The following is a 21,776-nucleotide window of genomic DNA, read 5'->3' as shown; positions in this document are numbered from 1 at the left end:
GAAGACATGATAATATTTATCAACACAAATTTTCTAAAACTTTCAGTGAAAGGGGCAAAGCAGGACAGTCACAACAAAACCAAACCCTTGCACAAGGAGTACCCACACTTGGGTTTGCTCCCTACCTTATCTATGGGTTCCCTGTTACCTGGACCAATACCTCCCCACACCTACAGCGAGGGGTAAGTGGACTCATGAGAAGTGCTTTATAGAGGACAAGCAGGATACAGCGTGAGGCAGTTATTATCAGCAGTCACTGTTCTCTGGGGCCAAAGCCAAATATTATCACAAGGGATGGCGTGAAGGAGTTAAATAAAGTTTAGATCAACCATCATCAATAGGTCATACACCAAATCTGATGTTAACTCACCAACCGATATAATATGTACAAAGGATACAAAGAGATTAATCATGGCATAAGAAGAGGCCAGGGATTTTGAAGATGAGAAAACACAGCTAAACAAAATCATGCGTGGAAGATGTGAAAGAGTGAGCGCAGGATCGGGAGCCAAAGGGACATGCTCCCACCTCAGCGCAGGGCAGACCGAGGCCGGACATGAAAAACCAGGAGGAACTGAGATGGTGACAATATGCTCTGTGCACAGACGGGTAGACACAAGAAACTAATTTCGTAATGTATGAATAATTGATCTTAGAATTTTAGAAAAATATACATAACTGGCCTTGGAATACGAGTATGATATTAGAGTATTCTCTCTTTTTTATTTTTAAGATTTATTGATTTCAGAGAGAGGAGGTGGGGGGGGGAGAAAGGTGGGGAGGAGCGGGAAGCATCGACTCATAGTTGCTTCTCTTATGTGCCCTGACCAGGCAAGCCCAGAGTCCCGAACCAGTGTCCTCAGCATTCCGGGCCAAGACTTTATCCACCGCACTACCACAGGTCAGAAGATATTAAAATATTTCAATAAAAAAAAGATGAAAACAATGCTAGTTTTAAAACCAAGGCTTTCAGGCCAGAGTCCAATAAATTTGAACTCCTACAATATAGGTGTTCGGTACTGCAGAATTTAACATACAGGTCTGACAGAAGGGGGGGTGGAGTCGAAGCTGAACAGCTGTCAAAGGCACAAGGCAGCCAACATGCCCCTGACACAGCAGATAACTGAACCACTACAAAGTCCCCCACATGTCCATGACAAAGGTGGGCAGGCCACTGTGGGAACCCTCAAGAAACCAGAAACAATGGATTCTTATGTCTTCTTATCAGTTAATTTTGGGGCACACTTCATTCATTAATAATGGCAGGTTCTGATATTGAGTAATTGGCCTGGCAAAAAGATGAGTATTGGCCCTGGCGGGTTGGCTCAGCGGTAGAGCGTCGGCCTGGCGTGCGGGGGACCCGGGTTCGATTCCCAGCCAGGGCACATAGGAGAAGCGCCCATTTGCTTCTCCACCCCCCCCTCCTTCCTCTCTGTCTCTCTCTTCCCCTCCCGCAGCCAAGGCTCCATTGGAGCAAAAGATGGCCCGGGTGCTGGGGATGGCTCCTTGGCCTCTGCCCCAGGTGCTAGAGTGGCTCTGGTCTCGGCAGAGCGACGCCCCGGAGGGGCAGAGCGTTGCCCCTGGTGGGCGTGCCGGGTGGATCCCAGTCGGGCGCATGCGGGAGTCTGTCTGTCTCTCCCTGTTTCCAGCTTCAGAAAAATACCAAAAAAAAAAAAAAAAAAAAAAAAAAAAAGATGAGTATTGTAATAAAGCACAGAAAAATAAAAACCCGTAATAACAAAACAGAAAGATAACCCGGGTTCGACTCCCAGCCAGGGCACACAGGAGAAGCGCCCATTTGCTTCTCCACCCCTCCGCCGAGCTTTCCTCTCTGTCTCTCTCTTCCCCTCCCGCAGCCAAGGCTCCATTGGAGCAAAGATGGCCCCGGCGCTGGGGATGGCTCCTTGGCCTCTGCCCCAGGCGCTAGAGTGGCTCTGGTCGCAACATGGCGACGCCCAGGATGGGCAGAGTGGGCAGAGCATCACCCCCTGGTGGGCAGAGCCTCGCCCCATGGTGGGCGTGCCGGGTGGATCCCGGTCGGGCGCATGCGGGAGTCTGTCTGACTGTCTCTCCCTGTTTCCAGCTTCAGAAAAATGAAAAAGAAAATGCAAAAAAAAAAAAAAAAAAAAAAAAAAGAAAGATACACCCACAAATATAAGAAGTGTGGTAGGTCTCCACAAGCAGAAAGGGGAAAGGCACAAGAGTGTCCGCCTGCAGCCATCTCAGTCCCCCGCCGTCTGCTCCTCCTCCCCCTCCTTCTGACATCAGCGACTCAGGGACCAGTCTCTGCACTTCCCAAAGACGGACTCTGCTAACACAGACTTCTCTCTCCACACGGTCCAGGTCAACTTTCCTTTGGACAGCTTTTGCAAACAACAAAAAAAATAGACCTTCCTTCTGTTTAAGATGAAAATTTAAAACTATACATTTCCTCGATCACAGGGCCCATATTCCTCACGTTTTTACATTTCTGAAATGAAAAGCACTTCTGTGTGATGCTGGCGGGTCCCTGCCAGCGGTACGCTTAGACAGTGGCTGCTAATGCTCTGAAACTGGCTCCCACACTTAGCCAACACACCCTATGTCCTTTTAACGTAAATTTGAACACCTCAAAGTCAACTGAAATATCTTCACGGACATTTCACCGAGACACGAAAACAGACGAGGCAGGGAGAAGCCTGCCTGCTGGGCACCAAGCAATGCAGGAAAAGGCACTCAGAGCAGAGAGCGTTAAGAGAATGAAAAAACTAACAAACACAAAAGTTTAATCAAAGAGTAAATGTACAGTAAACCCAAGGACTCACCAATATATTTCAAAATTATAAAGTCAATCCTAAAGTTGCTAAGGTAGGTCACAACCACAGGTATGAAAACAGGCCAGTCCAGACAATGCTACACATACGTGTCAACGGTCAAAAGTCATTTACCAGGATCTGTGGGTTCTAAGAGCTGGACTAGATTTTGAATGTGATACTGAAGAATAAAGTGGTATATAGTTTAAATGCATACATTTATGCTATCAGTAACCCTTTTAAAGGTTTGAAAATAATGTTTCCTTTTTTTCCCCTAGAAAAGCTGTTATAATTCATGGTGGTTTTCCAACTGCTGACATACAAAATATGACATTGAAAATAGATCATATTTAAGTCCTAAGAGTATGAAAAAATTGTACCTCCCTCTGGGAGAACACAGGCACCATTTTCGGATAGCTACATCCTCCAGATTAACAATGTAATTACTTCACATAATAGAATCACAGAATAGCCGAATCCTTATGAAAACACAATGTAAAAATTCTGGGGATTTATGTATGCATCAGATCTGTGCAAACTGAATCCCATTTTAAAAAGTTGTTTCTCAAGAAGATTTTATTGCAGTTTCTTTTCTTCTATAAGGGGAACATCCTTCTATTCTCTTATTTTTTTGCACACAGGTTCTGGAATCCTATATCTTTTCAGTGCAAGGTAAAGTCAGAGCTGTGCAGCTTTAAGCGATGTACATTCAGGGAACGAAGGTCCACGGTGTGCCTGCTGCTCCCAGGGTTCTATGTGGGTGCCGATGACAAGCTGGATCAAACAGATACAGCCTTGTTCCAGGGCGCTGACGTGCTAGAGGAGACACACAAAACCAGCGGACTACAGCAGTGCTCTGGGGAAAACAGAAGCACCGGATGGGGGACAGGGACAGGCAGGAAGTGTGTGTGTGTTTTATACAATGTTTAACACAACAGGGTCGGAGGCAGCTTCTGATAAGACGGCATTTATGCACAGACCAGAGGGAGCCAGGCAGTGGGCCAAGTGCAAAGGCCTAGCACCTGGAGAGGATATGCCGAGTGAGTGCAAGAACAGGATAGATGGAGTGTGTGAGATAGAGGATGAAGGGAAGTGGAGGTGTGTGAGCGTGCTGGTGTGTGCACGTCTGTACGTTGAGATGCACAGTCTTATAGGGTGAGAGACTTTGGGATTTATTCTGTGAGAAAGGATATCACTGGAAGGTTTGGAGGATGGACACAGCACAAAGATTTTGTTTTGACTATTTTGACGTTTTCTCTCCAAGTAGCAACAACCAGCAGAAATCAGGGTAAACACCAATGTTTCCACTATTTGCTCCTTGTTTTACTGTTCGTGTAGACTCATGACTTTTGAGATCTGACCTCCTTCACTGAAATAGATTCTATGCAGCAAAAAAAAAAAAAACACCAAAATTTCTTTCTGGTCATCGACTTCTTAGGAAACAGTAAGTTTTCCTCAGAATAACTCCTATTAGCTTTATCACAAGACAATTCCCTCACTTCACTCATTTCCATGCCAGGAAGTGGTGCCTTACAATTCAACTGCTCTTTCCACAGGGGAATGATTTTACCTTTCTGAAATTAATCCTTTTCATCACCACTATAAATAATTAACATAAGAATATACATCCAAACTACTTCCAAAAAGATGTGCAATATATCAACTCCACGGGGCACACAGAGGGGGGACAGATACAAGCTCTGCTAATTCTCCCCCCACATTAATCTTAGAGGCAAGAAATGGTTTCCTTCAAAGTAAATAAAATTCTGAGATGACCAATTAGAAAGGGGAAAAGGAAACAACTATTTGCAGAGCGCTCAGATCAACAAGATTTTACTGTCTCTTCCTGGTTCTGGCTCTACATATATTCTCAAGTTCCTCTATTTGTTTAAACAGTTATATATTTTTACCTATCCTTTTATATTCTTCCTGATATCTATTCAGAATCTGAATATTCATAATTGCCCAAATCTGGATAGATCAGATTTCACTGTAACACCCAGCAAAGGGCCAGCAGGCCAAATGGAACGCAGCGCTGTAACCAAGGAGTGAAATGCTCTCGCCCAGGAACAGAGGAGATATTCTTGGCAGCCAAGGAACCAGTAAGGAAGAGGAACGCAAGTCCTGCTGGGCAAAGTGGACAAGCCAGGGGCGGAACGTGGGTTCTGGATCCAGGCTCTGCCTGGGCAAGTCATGTGACTTGCCTCACTGGGGCCCCGTTTTGTCACAGAAAGGAGGAGAACTGCTGGGGACTAAGGTGATAACATACACAGTGCGGACTGTGACTGGCACACCACGTGCAGTAAGCATGCGCAGCTGTGACACACAACCTCAGAGTTTTCCTTCTCCCTGTGGTGCAGAATCGAGGTCTGCGGCAAGGCTGGGATGTGTAAGTCTAGAAAGACAGGAGTTAGTGACAGCATCTCACAATCTGATATCTTTGTCAGAGTAAGGCGGAATTAAATAGGGCATGGAAAGAGAGCATTTCTCCCACAGATAATTTAGAGTAAAAACAAGCAACAAAGCACTTTTATCATGCATGGAAATTGATTCTAACCAGGATGCAATAGTGCAACTATCATCATGCAAAAGAACTTTATCTACATGAAAAAGGGGCTTTAACCTCTGGGAAATTTTCTTGAGAAAAAGTGACTTAATGTTCAACCTAATACAAACATCCGCCTTCCTGAATCAATATTCCGCCTTGCTCCCACAGTCCTCTCTCTCTCTCTTTATATACCTGCTAATGATTCTTCTGCACACAGTCCAATTTAATGAAGTGTACCTAACTCCTACTGCCGGCTCTATTTATAGCCTAGAGTTATTTTTGAACGGTGCTGGGTACAAATACCAACTCAGTCCGGAGGAAACTTCAGTTTAAGAGCAAAATTGTAAGACAATGAGTCAGAGTGTTAGAAAGATGCTGCTATTTTCTTTTCTTTCTCAAAGTCACCTAAGTCTTTTTCACTCAGTTTTCAGGGGTGACCATCAGCAATACCACAAACTAGGCGTTCGCCTCTGCGGCCGTTCCAAAGGACCTCTAAGCAAACAGGGTCTAGCTTCACTGAGGTCAAGGAGGTGATCAGTGAAATTCAAGGTCAGTACTGAAAGCAGAATCGCAATTTTACCGGAAGTCTGACCCCACATGCTGTCCCAGAGGGACAGCCCTGACTAAGCTGGGGCAGGCTGTATGTGCCTGCACACACACACACACACACACACACACACAGCCCCCCTGCTGTTCCTCACTAGCAGTAATCTATGCACCCTTACACGCCTCACAGAGCACGTTTTGCTCACATCAGGTAGCTCATAAGAACATTCTTGCAATAGGTAAGTGAGGGACTCTTTATATTAGATCTTAGGGTGGATGAAGTTAATGACAACCATTCTTTAATCTGTTGTTCATGTTTCTGACAAATGATTACATGTGTAAGTTTTCTCCAAACTTACCAGGCAACAACTATGAAAATTTTCCTATGTACACTTTACCCCACAAGAGGTCCTAACATTTCGGTACATGCAAGGTCCTCACATCGTCACTCTCCAGGTGGTCTCATCTGACCCTCTCCTGTTTGGATTCAAAGCACCCCCCTAATTAGGCCTTATGAAAGTTAGTTCCTAAGCACCTAGGCACATGCAGGGGTGAGACTCCATTCCTCTAATACCTGGACCCAAACTGGACACAAGAAAACTCATCACCACCACCACCACCTTCATCATCACCATCACCATCATCATCATCTTCTTCTTCATCTTCATCACTACTGTCCCCAGAAAGTGCGAGGAAGAGGAAGGAGAAAGGACTGTCGTACATACTACCACAACAAAAGCAAAAAAAGTTGTCAGGAAACAACAGAAAAACAAGAGGAAGAGAGTTTTTTCAGCTGTTGTCCTTTTAATTAGCTCTTATGCTAGTAGTTTTATTTACTGACATGCAGAAGGGTAATTCACCCAAATTTAACAGGAATGCATAGGGACATATAAGAGAGGGGGGCACTGGAATTCTGAGACTGCTTCTTTCTAAGCAGCTGAAATCAAGGCATGAACATCGGCCCAGCCCAGTGAGCAGAGGTAAGGGTCACCAGGCCCAGATCAGCTCCCACAACCCACTGGCATGACTGTATTTCAACTATGATCGACACCAGTATAAAAAGTCAGAGTGGTTTAGTGATCCCCAACTCTCAAATACAGACTGCTGACAGTCTCTGAAATTCCTCTGTAATGAGGACCAACATGAATTAGATTTCAAAAATTTAGTTACTTTTTCTTTCTTTTTTTTTTTTTTTTTGGACAGGATGGAGGAAAGGTAAAGGGAAGGGAGGGAAGAAAGGTGCCCACAACAGAGCCACCCATACATTCTGATGTTACCAAAGCCGGGCAAAAGCACGGACTTGGGGCACATACCTACCGCGCTCGTTAGACACACGGGTTAATAACCCCAAATGGAAACCACATGTAGCTGAGGTCAGTGTCACACAACAGTCCCTCCAAGCCATGTTAATTTCCTCTCCCTGCACTGCAGACACGCACCCGACTCTCCTGCTGAGTCAATACCTAGGAGAAATCCTTAGGGACGAGGGACGTCTGTTCACGGCACCGGGTGACGTGGACAGTAAAGGTGGCCCTGTGCTGGTGGCTCTCTGTCGGGAAGGGCTGGCCGGCACGGCTTGAGGACTACTAGTGAGGGCAGGGAGGCCTGGGGAGCTAGACAGGATGGAGAGGCCTGAGGACCTCGGGGAGGAAGATGCCAACGGCCCCCCGGGGTGGGTGACAGTGTAGGGGCGATACCGCGGAGATGCGGGCTGGCTTCCCACCGCCGTCCCGGAGGCCGCGCCATGGGCACTGAGGGAAATGGAAGGCACAGCCACGTGGCTGGCGGCACCGGAAGGGGAGGAGAGAGGCGGGCTCGTCGCCAGCACAGAGCTCCACAGGCCCACGTGAGGAGCCGGACTAGTTTCATAGAGGCTAAAGTAGTTGAGGAAGGAAGGAAAGAAGAGAAAATTGAAGAAAAACTTAAGGTAAATGACTAAAATAGAAAGTATCAAGTTTTAAAGAAGAGTATATTCACACTTCATATCTCTAAGCATTCAAGTATATAAATCTTTTTTACCTAAATAAGTAAAATCAAATTGTAGATCTGTAAAGATCTAGAAATTATATTTATAATATTTTAAAGCCCTCCTGCCAAAGAATAATGGAAATATACAGCCATTTGTTTCCAGATTTTAATTTACCAATAGCCAAACCTTGGAAAGCCAGAGAGACCAATCTAGTAAAGACAAGTATCTCCTGCTGTGACCTAATCCATCCCCCCAAATACGACACATCCTATAATCTGCATGGCACAGGCTCATGAAGAGATGCTCACTTCTCTTACATACTCGTGGCTATTTTACTACCAATCAGATGTGCAGAAAAGACCGCACTGACCTAGACAAAGAGCTGGCACCGAAGGAACCCACACTGCAGAACATGGGACTTGTTCCTGGATGGCAGCCAGTATTCAGCGTGAGATTTCTGTCCGGTGACCGAGCTGCCGTAGCAATTGGCTGAGACGTGGCTGTCAGACTGGCAAATGGGTTTTCGTCTCTAGTCTGAGTGGACATCATTAGCACTTCCATTAAAATCTGGCCAATCAAGTCCTTAAAATCGGAGAACACTGATGGAAAGGAAGAATAAAAAAAAGAGGTTATACCTGGGTCTTCATATATACAGTCCTTGAATAAGCCAAATGAAACCAGAGAGGTTCAATGTGGTGCCCCAGATTAGACTGGATCCTGGAACAGTGAAGGGACATTAGTGGAAAACCTGGAGAAATCCAAATAAGGTCTGCAGTATAGTTAATAGTGATGTCTTCGTTTTGACAAGTCTACCACGGTTACATACGATGTCACCGTTAGGAGACACTGGGTGAAGTGTATACAGCAGCTCCCGGTACTATCTCTAAAACTTTTCTGGAAATCTAGAATTATTCCAAAATACAAACCTTATTTTAAAAAATTGGAGTGCAAGGCCCTGGCCAGTTGGCTTAGTGGTAGAGCGTCGGCCTGGCGTGCAGGAATCCTGGGTTCGATTCCCGGCCTGGGCACACAGGAGAAGCGCCCATCTGCTTCTCCACCCCTCCCCTCTCCTTCCTCTCTATCTCTCTCTTCCCCTCCTGCAGCCAAGGCTCCATTGGAGCAAAGATGGCTGGGGCGCTGAGGATGGCTCCGTGGCCTCTGCCTCAGGCACTAGAATGGCCCTGGTTGCAACAGAGCAACGCCCCAGATGGGAATAGCATCGCCCCCTGGTGGGCATGCCGGGTGGATCCCGGTCAGGCACATGTGGGAGTCTGACTGCCTCCCTGTTTCCAACTTCAGAAAAATATACACACACACACACACACACACAAATTGGAGTGCAGTCAATGAGTCACTGGTGATACATATTTACTGTAAGTAAAAAAAAAAAAAAAAAAGCTACTCCCAACTATAGAGTTTGGTTTACCCCACTATACATGCAACTGGATTGATATTTCTTCTCCTATGTATGTTTCCTCTGCGGTAAAACTATCAAGTATAAAGTTCACAGTAGTTTATAAAAGGTCTGATTCCTAGTTACCATCTGGCTCTCGGTGCAGACTCTGCTCTCTGGCGTCCCTCTTACTCTCTGCAACAGGGGTTGGGAACCTTTTTGGCTGAGAGAGCCATGAACACCACATATTTATTTATTTTTTTTTTGTATTTTTCCGAAGTTGGAAACGGGGAGGCAGTCAGACAGACTCCCGCATGAGCCTGACCAGGATCCACCCGGCATGCCCACCAGGGGACGATGCTCTGTCCATCTGGGGCATAGCTCTGTTGCAACCAGGGCCATTCTAGCACCTGAGGCAGAGGCCACAGAGCCATCCTCAGCGCCCGGGCCAACTTTACTCCAATGGAGCCTTGGCTGCGGGAGGGGAAGAGAGAGAGAGGAAGGAGAGGGGGAGGGGTGGAGAAGCAGATGGGCATTTCTCCTGTGTGCCCTGGGCAGGAATCGAACCCAGGACTCCCGCACGCCAGGCTGACGCTCTACTACTGAGCCAACCAGACAGGGCTGAAAGCCACATATTTTAAAATGTAATTCCGTGAGAGCCATACAACAACCCATGTACATTATGCATTATCCAATAAAAATTTGGTGTTGTCCCGGAGGACAGCTGTGATTGGCTCCAGCCACCCGCAAAAATAAACATGAGCGATAGGAAATGAATGGATTGTAATACATGAGAATGTTTAATATTTTTAACGTTATTATTAAGGATTTGTCTGAGAGCTAGATGCAGCCATCAAAAGAGCCACATCTGGCTGGTGAACCATATGTTCCCAACCCCTGCTCTGCAGTGTTACTGCAGGTCTTTAATATACAGCTTACAAAAATTAGGGGATATTTCAAAATGAATATGAAGTGATAAAAAAAAAGAAGCATTTGATTTTTTTATTAAACAAAAACACTAGAAAAGCAAGAGGCAAGTCAAAGAAAGTTCATTTATGCAAATGAGATGCAAAACCAACTTTTATTTTATTGGTGAAAATACACTATATATAAAAGGCTGAAAGTACTGGAGTATCTGCACAGTCCCTGATCCCCTAATTTTTGTGAGCAGTATACATTTAAAAATTACTATATAAATAAAAGTTCTACCCATGTCAATCCTATCTGATTTGGCTCTTACGAATTACCACTTACATATAAACAGGGGATAGTTGAGAATCTTAAGATTTATAGTAAGAATAGTAACAAGTGGCATGATTTTGAAACATCTGATTGCCGAGCTCATCTTTATAACCAGGGTGGATAAAAAGATCCCACTAAGATCAGAAGTAAATGGCCCGTCTGGCAGGAGCACAGGGGACATTTCCTGTTTGCCATGGAAGACAGGCAGCGTAGGAAAGGGAGAAGTGATCTTCCTGATGTTTGTTTTCTCATTTAAAATGCATCTAATGAGGGATTATGAAGTGCAAGGCATCCTTCCAGGCACTGGGGAATCCATCAGTGACAAACCAGACAGAAACCGCTGCCAGCAAGGAGGTGACACTGCAGTGTGATACGAAAGAACGTCCTGGTGCACCCCCCCACACACCCACAGAAGAGGGTGCACCCCCTCTTCTGTGTTCCAAATGATGCTACGAAGAGCAGGGACAGTGCCCTGTATTACTGGTATGGTAAGAGTTTTATTACTTTGTTTTAAGTGTGGTTTAGTGTCGCTTCCTAAAACAAAATCCTGGAAACACAGCAAAATACAATGATGTCCTATCTCACTAAGCAACTGAATCAAGCAGCTTCACTCCACTGTCTACAAAGGACCTGGCAGGCACTTCAGGCAGGCAGAGGTCACACAGAGCCTCTCTCAGTGTCCCCAGACTCTACCCAGTATGCTCCTACCTTGTAAGAGGTGCTAATGCTCTAAGCATCTTCTTATTACAAAGGAAAAGATTTCAACCCTGCGACAATGGACACCATTAACTAATTTATATAGCTTTCTTTCAGAGAATCATAAAAGTAAAAAAAGAAATTTATCAATGAGTGGAAAGTGGCCATACATCACTGTCCTCATCAAGAAGCATCCCTGTATTCAAAATACAAGCACAGAGCAGGACAGTCACTGGGGATCACAGGGAAGGACAAAGGATCCTGCACCCTTGTTTTCTCTTAAGTACAGAGCTCTGAAATAAAATAGCTGAGCTAGATTCCTACCTTCTTTTGGATTCTGCTTAAATTGTGCAGAAAGAGAAGAAAGAAAGATGACATCTCTGTCCCGGTCCTTCCAGGAAACACGGAAGATCTTACAGACCAGCTGTAAGGCCTGTTCTTCAGACACTTCAGAACCTGACGAAGGCTCCTTGTGAGGAAGAAGATAGGGAGGTTAATTTCAAGTAGTCGGAGGTATGAGTTAGACTTCAATAGAAATACTTGACTTAATTCATTTCAAAAATACATAGATTTATTCACCCACTGATTTAGGGAGAAATAAACTTGTCATTATGACTTCAAAGTACAACTTTTTACAACACTAAAGAACTACGTATACAGGCCCTGGCCAGTTGGCTCAGTGGTAGGGCATCAACCCTGAGTGTGTAAGTACCAGGTTTGATTCCCAGTCAGGGCACACAGGAGAAGCGACCATCTGCTTCTCCTCCCCCCCCCCGCCCCTCTTTCTCTTCCCTTCCCACAGCCAATGGCTGGATTGATTTGAGCACATTGGCCCCGGGTGCCAAGGATGGCTCCCTGGAGACTCCACTTCAGGTGCTTAAAAACAGCTTTGTTGCAAGCATCAGCTCCAGACGAAGGTTGCCAGGTGGATCCTGGTTCGGGCTCATGTGGGAGTCTATCTCCCCTTCTCTCACTTAAATTAAAAAAAAAAAAAAAGTAGAACTATACAAAATAAAGCATCAGCCTGACCAGGTGGTGGCGCAGTGGATAGAGCGTCGGACTGCAATGCGGAGGACCCAGGTTCGAGACCCGAGGTCGCCAACTTGAGCACAGGCTCATCTGGTTTGAGCAAAAGCTCACCAGCTTGGACCCAAGGTCGCTGGCTCAAGCAAGGGGTTATTCAGTCTGCTGTAGCCCCACGGTCAAGGCACATATGAGAAGGCGATGAATGAACAACTAAGGTGTCGCAACGAAAAACTAATGATTGATGCTTCTCATCTCTCTCCGTTCCTGTCTGTCTGTCCCTATCTATCCCTCTCTATCTCTGTAAAAAAAAAAAAAAAAAGACAAAATAAAGCATCAGACTACTTACAAGTTCAACTTCTAACAATCATCAGTATATGCTGCTGAACACTAATCACTCAGTGAACAGAAAGTGATGCAATTACCTATACCAGTACTACACCACATCAAATCAAATGAAAATCCCCACAAAGCCCAAAACACCCTTTTCCTAAATATAAGAACCAAGCTCAGACGATAACAAAATATGAAGATCTCACGTTTTCGAAAACCTTCTACTCGCTACTGGATCCCACATACTGTATTTCTTGCTTTGATTCCCAGTCATTGTCCTCAGAATAGTAACAAAGATGTGATGACCTACTTGCATAAGCCAAACACCAGCAGAAAAAAAGTCAAGCTGGCTCTAAATTAATTCCCATTACAAACCACTTTTACTGGTAAAAACATGACCTGAATGAAACAAAGGTAAGGAGGGAAGAATTTTTATCAGGAAAAAGGACTGAGTTATACTTCCATTAATTAGGGCAAGCTAGGCTAGACTACTCACTTTCCCTTACAATAAAAAAACGATCACCTAACCAGGACGAGCTGGCCAGGGTGGCCCACTTTAGCAGGCCCCACAGACACAAGACACGAGGAATGTTTATCAGCATCACCTGCACGGAAAACAGAAGCAAGGGCTTCCTCTCTTACCAACCTTATCGCTGAGGCTCCTTTTTTCTCTTCGATCATGTTCATCGACTTCCATATTTTCAATTCCTGAATCCACATCCACCTGGGACATGCTTAAAGTACAAAAGACAAGTCAATCTTTTACCTTTCATCAATCTACCCCATGTCCTGGCTGCTGGTTGACAAAGTTTTACAACATCAATCAAAAATCAGTCGGGAGGGCAAAATAATAAAGGTTCTAGTAATTTTAAGAGTTCTTCATGTATTAAGATATAAATATTCTATAATAGTTTTAAAATCTTTCTCAAGCTGTTGTTTTATTAGGCTCACTTTCAAAAAAATAATTAAGAGCATATTTTCTATATATGTTATGTTAAATGATATACAATCTCTCAGATACTGATTATAAAATCTTGTTAAGAACACACAGTATATTTCCCACATTAAATAAATAAATGTCCCAGCACCATGTATTGACAAGACCATGATTTTTACACAAATACAAAATCACCTAGTCGTCTGTTCAATTATCATATATGTATGGGGGTCTATTTCTGGACACTCACTCCTGTTCCATTAGACAATCTGTCTGTCCCTGAGCCAATCTGCTTGTCTTCCTAGCATTTCACACTAAGTCTCACTATCTGCTAAGTCAAGGCCTCCACCTGGTTCTTCTTTAGAAGAGTCACAGCCATGCGTGGCCCTTTGCCTTTGCATACATAATTAGGAATCAGCTTGCCAGGTTTCTTAAACATTCTGTGGGGAGTCTGACTAGAATTTTGTGCCTCTAGAGACCAAAGTGCAGAGAAATGGCATCATTATTAGGTGACTAGGTTGGCCATGGCATCTCTCTACAAGTGTTTAGGCTTTCTGTAAGGTCTTTTGATCAACTTTTATAATTTTCTCCATAATTCTATCACTTCTTTTACTAAATGTATGCCTGCGTACATTTTTTAAAAATGAAATTGTGAATGGTACCTTTTTAAAACTTAAATTTTCTAACTTTTCGTTGGTAGTACTTAATAATATAACTGATTTTAGAAACAGACCTATTTTAAGCAACTTGTTTGTTTATAAATAGGGCTTACTAGGAAGAGAATCCTTTTATCTCTGAATAATAAGTGTTTTTTATTGCCACTCCAATTCTTATTGTTTACTGCACGAGGTAGGATCCCCACGGTGAATAGAAGCAGAAAGAGCAACCATCTTAGTTCTTATTTCTGATTCTAAAGAGTGTTTCTAATTTCTCACCGCTGAGTGAGAGTTGCTGTAGTTTTCTGGTAGCTGTCCTTTATGGTAGTCAGAACGAGGCAGGCTATGCTGTGGTAACACACACTCTGAAATCTTAAGAGGCTTAGCACTATAAGGATTTATGTCTTGCTTACGCAGTCTGATGAGAGTGAAGCATCCTTACCATCCTTACTCCATCTTTAATCTATGTCATCTGCAATACACAGCCTCCCAGGTCACTGGAGCAAGAGAAGAGAGGAACGGAGGAGGAACATCGGCTCAACCGCCTTTGCCTAAAAGTGACACATGTCACTTCTACTCACTGTCTATGGGACAGAACTAGTCACCTGAGCCCACTCTAACTGCAAAGAAGACTGGAAATGCAGGGAGCACAAGGCACACCCGGTTAACTCTGGCTCTGCCATGCTTTCGGCTTAAGGACACACCTTTCTACTCCCCGTTTAAGATTTTTATCATCCATTGATGTGGGATTTTAGCAAAATTAGCAACCTTCAAGATTACATGGCTTTTCTCTTTTAGGAGATGAATGACATCTATAGATTTTCTGATGTTAAAGCACCCTTGCATTTCGGAGATAAACCAAAGCTCATAATATTATATTGTATTATACCAACATCACATTATATTATTTTTAACTAAACATTTAATTAAAGTATCCATACAAAATAATGGGCATAAATGACCATGTATTTGGCTGAATAACTTCACAAAGGAAACAAACTAATCTAGTCAAGATCAAGAAATACAATATTACCAGACCCCAAAGCCCCCTCCCTTATGACCCTTCCAATCACTGGTACACTAGGCTACAGCAACCACTATCCTCGATTCTAGCCCTATAGATTTAAAAAAATTATTTATTAATTTTTGAGAAAGTGAGAGAGAGGGTAACACTGATTTACTGTTCCACTTATGTATGCATCCATTGGTTGATGCTTGTACGTGCCCAACCCCACAACCTTGGCATATTGGGGAAATACTCTAACCAACTGAGTAACACGGCCAGGGCCTCTTTCATGGTTTGTTGTTTTTTTTGTTGTTGTTGCTTTTTTTTTTTTACAGAGACAGAGAAAGAGATAGATAGGAACAGAGAGACAGGAATGGAGAGAGATGAGAAGCATCAATCATCAGTTTTTCGTTGTGACACCTTAGTTGTTCATTGATAGCTTTCTCATATGTGCCTTAACTGTTAAGGCACTTCAGCAGACCGAGTAATCCCTTGTTCGAGCCAGCGACCTTGGGTCCAAGCTGGTGAGCTTTGCTCAAACCAGATGAGCCCGTGCTCAAGCTGGTGACCTTGGGGTCTTGAACCTGGGTCCTCTGCATCCCAGTCCGACGCTCTATCCACTGCGCCACCACCCGGTCAGGCTCTTTCATGGTTTTTGATTATTCAGGTTCTCTGTTCTTGAGTCAATTCTCGGGAGAATTATATTTTTCTAGGAATTTGATTTTCATTCAATATTTCAAAATCATTTGTATTTGAAATTTACATTTTTCATGGACTTCTCCCTTTCAGTAACAAATATTACTGAGTGCTCATCCTATGTAGGCCTTATGCTAGGTGTCCAAAATGTCAGTGAACAAAAAAGACAAAAAAAAAAAATCACTGTGCCACGGGACTACCTACATTCAAGCTAGATGCAAATGAGAATAAACAGTAACATAATAAGTAAGCAAAGCACAGAGTATAATAAGTACTATGGAAAAATGAAAGAAAAAAGAACAGGGAAAAGGCAGCTGAGAGTGCAGGGCCCGAGAAATGCCAGGGGAGAGAAAACACAGAGGAGGTCACCACGCACAGATGCAGGAAGGGCCTCCCAGCAAAAGGTTTTTTATTCCTAACATTTATTTATCTGTATTCTTTTTTCCTCTGTAATACATTATAGCTTTATATTTTCTTCTAAGGGCCACATTAGCTGCAACACAGAGATCTATAATACTTGCTACTGTTCGATTCTACATACTTTGAAAGATTCATGTTTTTGTCTTGGGCTTGTATGTTTCAGAAGCATGTTCTGTTTCTAAAATTTCCAAATGTCCAAGGGTTTTAAAAAAAGTTTTTTCTCTATGTTATCAAACCTAACGTACCAGTGAGAAAACATGACCTGTATAATTATGACTCTTGAACCTTTCAGTCAATGAGCATTAGGGGGAAAAATTGTATTCTCACACTGTAGAGTGCCAATGTCCTGTATCTTTCAACTGGACCAAGCTTGTAAGCTGTGTTGTTTAATCTGTCCGTATGCTTACTGATGTTTATTCTCTTTAATCTATTGATAAATGAAAGAGACACATTAAAAATCTCCCATGTGGCTGTGTCAGTTTCTTCTGGTTCTGTCAATGTTTGCTTTATTAATTACATGTTGCTGTTATATCACTAAGTATGTATACTTTGGAAACTGCTGTAACGTAAAGGGAAACTAAACATTTATCATTACATAGGGCTTATTTCTAGAAATACTTTGTGCCTTAAAGACAAATTTATTAATACGCTTACCCCAATTGTTTTGTTTAGTATTTTCCTGGTTTATCTCCCTCTTACTTTTAACCTTTCTCTAACCTAACGTTTCAAGTATTCCTTCTGTAAACAAGGGTAAAGCTGGATTCTCTTTTGTTTTCTATCCAATCTATGCCTTTCCACTGTGATTTACTCTAATTACTGACATATTATCACTTCTCTTTACCATCATATTTTGTGCTACCCTGTTTCCCTGAAAATCAGACCCAGCGCAATTTTTTTCAAGCTTAGAAATATAAGGCCTCCCCTGAAAATAAGATCTAGCGCATCTTTAGGAGCAAAAATTAATAAAAGACACTGTCTTATTTTCAAGGAAACAGTAGATTGTTGTACTTGGAAATAGAGTCATAAGAAATTCTTGATGGAATTCAGAGTTTGGCTGGTTATGCTGATGTTTGTGATGACATGACTACAGTATATTAATAAATTTTTTTTTTGTTCAATAATAAATGTGAATTCTTGTTCATGGAAAAATAAGACATCCCCTGAAAATAAGACCTAGTGTGTCTTTAGGAGCAAAAATTAATAAACAACAATGTTTTATTTTCAGGGAAACACGGTATTTGTCTCTTTTTTTTTTTTTTGCGACAGAGACAGAGAGAGAGACAGACAGGAAGGGAGAAAGATTAGAAGCATCAAGTCTTTGTTGCGGCACCTTAGTTGTTCACTGATTGCTTTCTCATATGTACCTTCAGATGAGGGGGAGGGGCTACAGCAGAGCGAGTGACCCCTTGCTCAAGCCAGCGACCTTGGGCTTCAAGCCAGTGACCTTTGGGCTCAAGCCAGTGACCATGGGGTCATGTCTATGATCCCACGCTCAAGCCAGTGACCCCGCGCTCAAGCTGATGAGTTTGCACTAAAGCCAACAACCTCAGGGTTTCAAACCTGGGTCCCTTCCCGTCCCAGTCTGTCGCTCTATCCACTGCACCACTGCCTGGTCAGGCTATTTGTCTCTTTTTTAAAAATTTGTGTTTCTTCCTTCCTTTTCTTTTAACTGACTAACTCCATCCTCCCACCTCCTCACCCCCATTTCATATTTTTCTTTTACTGGTTTGGAAGATATATTTAATTTCCATTCTTTTAGTGGCTTCCTTTGAAATTTTATCAAGTATTCTTAACTCAAAATCTAAAGATTGGCTAGTATCTTTACTCCTTTCTCAAGTACACAGGGACCTTAGAACTTGCTCAAATTGCCCCCTTCTGACTTACCTGCTGTTGCTGCATGTTCGATCTACCTGATTTTTGTACCTTCCCGTATTATTTTCTATACTATTACTATTGCTTTATGCCATCAGTGTTTGCTTAAATTTACCACGTTTATTATTTTCTTCACTCATCCTTCCTTCTTGCATCTCAGACACTAATCCTGAAATCATTTTCCTTCCTTCACTACATCTGTTAAAAGTAGGGGATCTTTTAGTGGCAGGCTACGAGGTTGTTTTTGTGGATTGGTTGGCTGTTTTACTTTAAATCTATAAATGTCTTTATTTCATCCTTGCTCTCAGAAGATTATTCCACAAGAGCCGGTGACAGTTACTTTCTTTCAGCATTTAACGCTATTCCACCCTCCTCTGGCTTCCATCACTGAGACGTCCAAATGTTGTTCTCTTGCAGATAATCTCTTTTCTCTCTGTGACTGCTTCAGAGGTCCTTGTCCTTGGTGTTCTAAAATTTTACTGCCTAGATACAAATTCTTTCTGTTTAACCTGGTTGTGAGTTGCTGGGCTTCCTGAATCTGAAAATTAATTTTATCAACTCTAAAAAACCATTTATCTTTTTAAAATTATAGTTGACATTCAATATTATTTTATATTTTAGCCATTTATCTCTTTAAGGAGGGGGTGGGGACCTCTCCGTGTTTATCATTTCTCTCCTTTTGACATTTCTATTAAATATATATTGAATCTGTGTCTTCTATCTCTCTAAACAGCTTTCGTATTTTTCATCTTTTTCTCTTTGTGGTGTACTCTGGGTAATTTCTTCAGCTCTATCATTCTGTTAATTTTCTCTTTAACTATGTCTAACCCTCTGTTTAATTCTTTTCCATCTGACTTGGCTTTTGATTTCTAAAAGTTTTATTTGGTTCTTTCTCAAATGTGCTTGGTTGTTTTTGTAGTCACTTGACCCTTATATTTTCAATTCTCCTTTACATTCATTTCAATATACATATTTTGCATTCTGTATCTGATTGTTCCAAAACCCTAAAATCTCTAGATAAAATAATTCTGGCCCTGGCCGGTTGGCTCAGCGGTAGAGCGTCGGCCTGGCATGCGGGGGACCCGGGTTCGATTTCCGGCCAGGGCACATAGGAGAAGCGCCCATTTGCTTCTCCACCCCTCCCCCTCTCCTTCCTCTCTGTCTCTCTCTTCCCCTCCCGCAGCCAAGGCTCCATTGGAGCAAAGATGGCCCGGGTGCTGGAGATGGCTCCTTGGCCTCTGCCCCAGGCGCTAGAGTGGCTCTGGTCATGGCAGAGTGATGCCCTGGAGGGGCAGAGCATCACCCCCTGGTGGGCAGAGCGTCGCCCCTGGTGGGCATGCTGGGTGGATCCCAGTTGGGCGCATGCGGGAGTCTGTCTGTCTCTCCCCGTTTCCAGCTTCAGAAAAAAAAAAAAATCTGTTATTATTAATTCTGCTGACTGTTAGTCATGGTGGCTTTTTTCTACTAATCTGTGATTTATTCACTCTGAGCTCATATTTTTGGGAAATTTTTCTAAGAAAATTCTCTTGAAGGCATGATGTTTCCTCTGCTAGATGTCTGGGTTCACTATATATGACAAGTCTTAGCTTGAGGTTTTTCAGGCTGCATCAACAGTGTCAATCCCAGTGCTAAACCCATATGAAAGTCACCTATCAGCCATGAAATCACCAAGTTGACTTGATTTTTTAAAAAGTGCATGCATTCAGAGCAAAGGCAGTAAGAACACAGCTGTTTTTAGTCTATGCGGTTAATTTTTTCCTGCTTGATTTTTTTTTTTCTTTGAGAGGGTAGTGCTTCCCGAATTCCAGCCTGTGTGTGATCTCTGATCTGGTTTCTCACCCCAGTCCTGCTGTATTCCAGTGCTTCTCAACCTTTTCTACATCATAACAAACATGGAATATCATATTTGGCCCACTGGCATAAACAGAGGGGCGGCGTGAGAGCAGAGGAGGTGGGTTCGAGCTGGGGGCACTTGGGCTTGCCCAGGAAATAGAGATCCGCAACTCCGCCACTCTCTCGCCCGTTCATGGCACGCCGGGCACAAGAAGCTGCGCTCTACAGTACCCTGATCCTAAGGGAGCCCTTCGGGCAGTTAGCTCACTTGCTGTACCCTTCCACGGTTTTTATTTTCACTGATCAGTTTGAAGAGATATTGAGGGACTGACAGATGATGACCACTTCGTATTTATAAAGACATAAAAAAAACTAGAGACACGTTTTATCATCTACACCGTTATTTCAGGAAAAAATATTTCAACACCAAAACATAAAAAGGTACAGAGAATACTTGAGAATAATACAAAGACATTTAAATGTAGTAAATTTAGCTCTAACTTGCTATGGACTGGCAAGGATCTCGGGGCTGGCGTTTCAGACTAACAGACTAGGGATGGAAGTGAATGGATTTTTCCCTTTCCATAAATAACATAGTGTATTGGAAAACTGGCTTACTTTACCTTTTCTCACAAGAGACACCATCGATGTCCATGCTCTGGGAACGTGACAGGGACTGAGACTGTGTTTCAAGGCTATTGGAGGGCGAGCTGCTGAGAGAACTGACTCCTTCACTGCTCTGGCTTCGGTGGGCCACTCCTGACCAGAGAAAGATGCAAAAGATGAGGTCTCACGTGCAGGAACTTTAAAGCCATTTGTAATAACAACAGTAAACATACACAATTGGTATTGATACCACGATGGTGCTCAGCAACTGAAGAATTTCTATCAAAACATTACACTAAATGCAAAAGTAGTATTAAAATCATAGAAACATTAGCAAGAAATGACAAGTTAGCAATATACGTCACATGAGGTCAGTAACAGAGCTACATCTAATATAAAACTGATTCCTGGGTCTGGACTCAGTGGAAAGAGTCGGCCCAGTGTGCAGATGTCCCAGGTTTGATTCTCGGTCAGAGCACACAGGAGAAGTGGCCATCTGCTTCTTTTCCACTCCCTCTCGCCATTCTCTCTCTTCCCCACTCTTGCAGTCAGTGGCTTGATTGTTTTGAGCATCGGCCCCAGGTGCTGAGGATAGCTCAGCTGATTCAAGCATTGACCCCAGACGGAGGTTGTCGGGTGGACCCTGGTTGGGCGCATGCTGGAGTCTGTCTCTCTACCTCCCTCCTCTCACTTAAAAAAAAACAACCCTGATTCCTCATCACCTTTTCTTTCACAAATTTAAACTATGGTCTTGAAATACAAATTAACTTTCATCATTAGGAAAATCCTTGAAAATTACCTAAAATAAGATACATTAATGAATGGATACAGAGACACACAGATGGAGAGATGTGTAGTACAGCAAGTATACTAACATGTTAATGGGAAAGTGTAGATGGAAGGTAAATAGGCATTCATTGCAAAATTCTTTTAATTGTTGTATGCTTTAAAATTTCATAATAAAATATTGAAAACATGCAAATACATGCATCTCAGCTATGCCCTTAAATACAGATCAACCCATTTGCTGAGTGAACCTCTTGCCTGTGACCCTGGGGGAGAATGAAGCCCGGCACTGCCCTGGCCCTCAGCGCTGACAGCACAGGGACAGTGGTGAGGGACATGGGTTTCTCATCAATGTCTTTAAAACCATGTTTTTCACAGAATTTTAAAAATTACTTTAACTCTATGAATAGCCATTTATCAGG

General features: G+C 43.0%; 1 protein-coding gene across 3 annotated transcripts in view; it reads right to left on the bottom strand.

Annotated features, from left to right (window-relative positions):
* UBE4B (ubiquitination factor E4B) overlaps positions 1 to 21,776 on the bottom strand; it is a 137,675-nt gene that overhangs the window by 54,046 nt on the left and 61,853 nt on the right. The window contains exons 3-8 of one of the 3 annotated variants that reach the window (XM_066375004.1): positions 20,586 to 20,721; positions 13,189 to 13,276; positions 11,511 to 11,655; positions 8,226 to 8,454; positions 7,350 to 7,760; positions 6,461 to 6,610 (exon numbers count right to left, since the gene is read on the bottom strand). In XM_066375004.1, the coding sequence (XP_066231101.1) occupies positions 6,461 to 6,610; positions 7,350 to 7,760; positions 8,226 to 8,454; positions 11,511 to 11,655; positions 13,189 to 13,276; positions 20,586 to 20,721 (1,159 nt within the window). Of the gene's footprint in view, positions 1 to 6,460; positions 6,611 to 7,349; positions 7,761 to 8,225; positions 8,455 to 11,510; positions 11,656 to 13,184; positions 13,277 to 20,585; positions 20,722 to 21,776 lie in introns of all 3 variants that reach the window. The other 2 variants (XM_066375005.1, XM_066375006.1) reach the window with 2 other exon arrangements.

This window comes from Saccopteryx leptura, chromosome 3 (assembly GCF_036850995.1).
Source record: "Saccopteryx leptura isolate mSacLep1 chromosome 3, mSacLep1_pri_phased_curated, whole genome shotgun sequence".
Lineage (NCBI taxonomy): Eukaryota > Metazoa > Chordata > Mammalia > Chiroptera > Emballonuridae > Saccopteryx > Saccopteryx leptura.
This window is presented reverse-complemented; position numbering and strand designations above follow the sequence as displayed.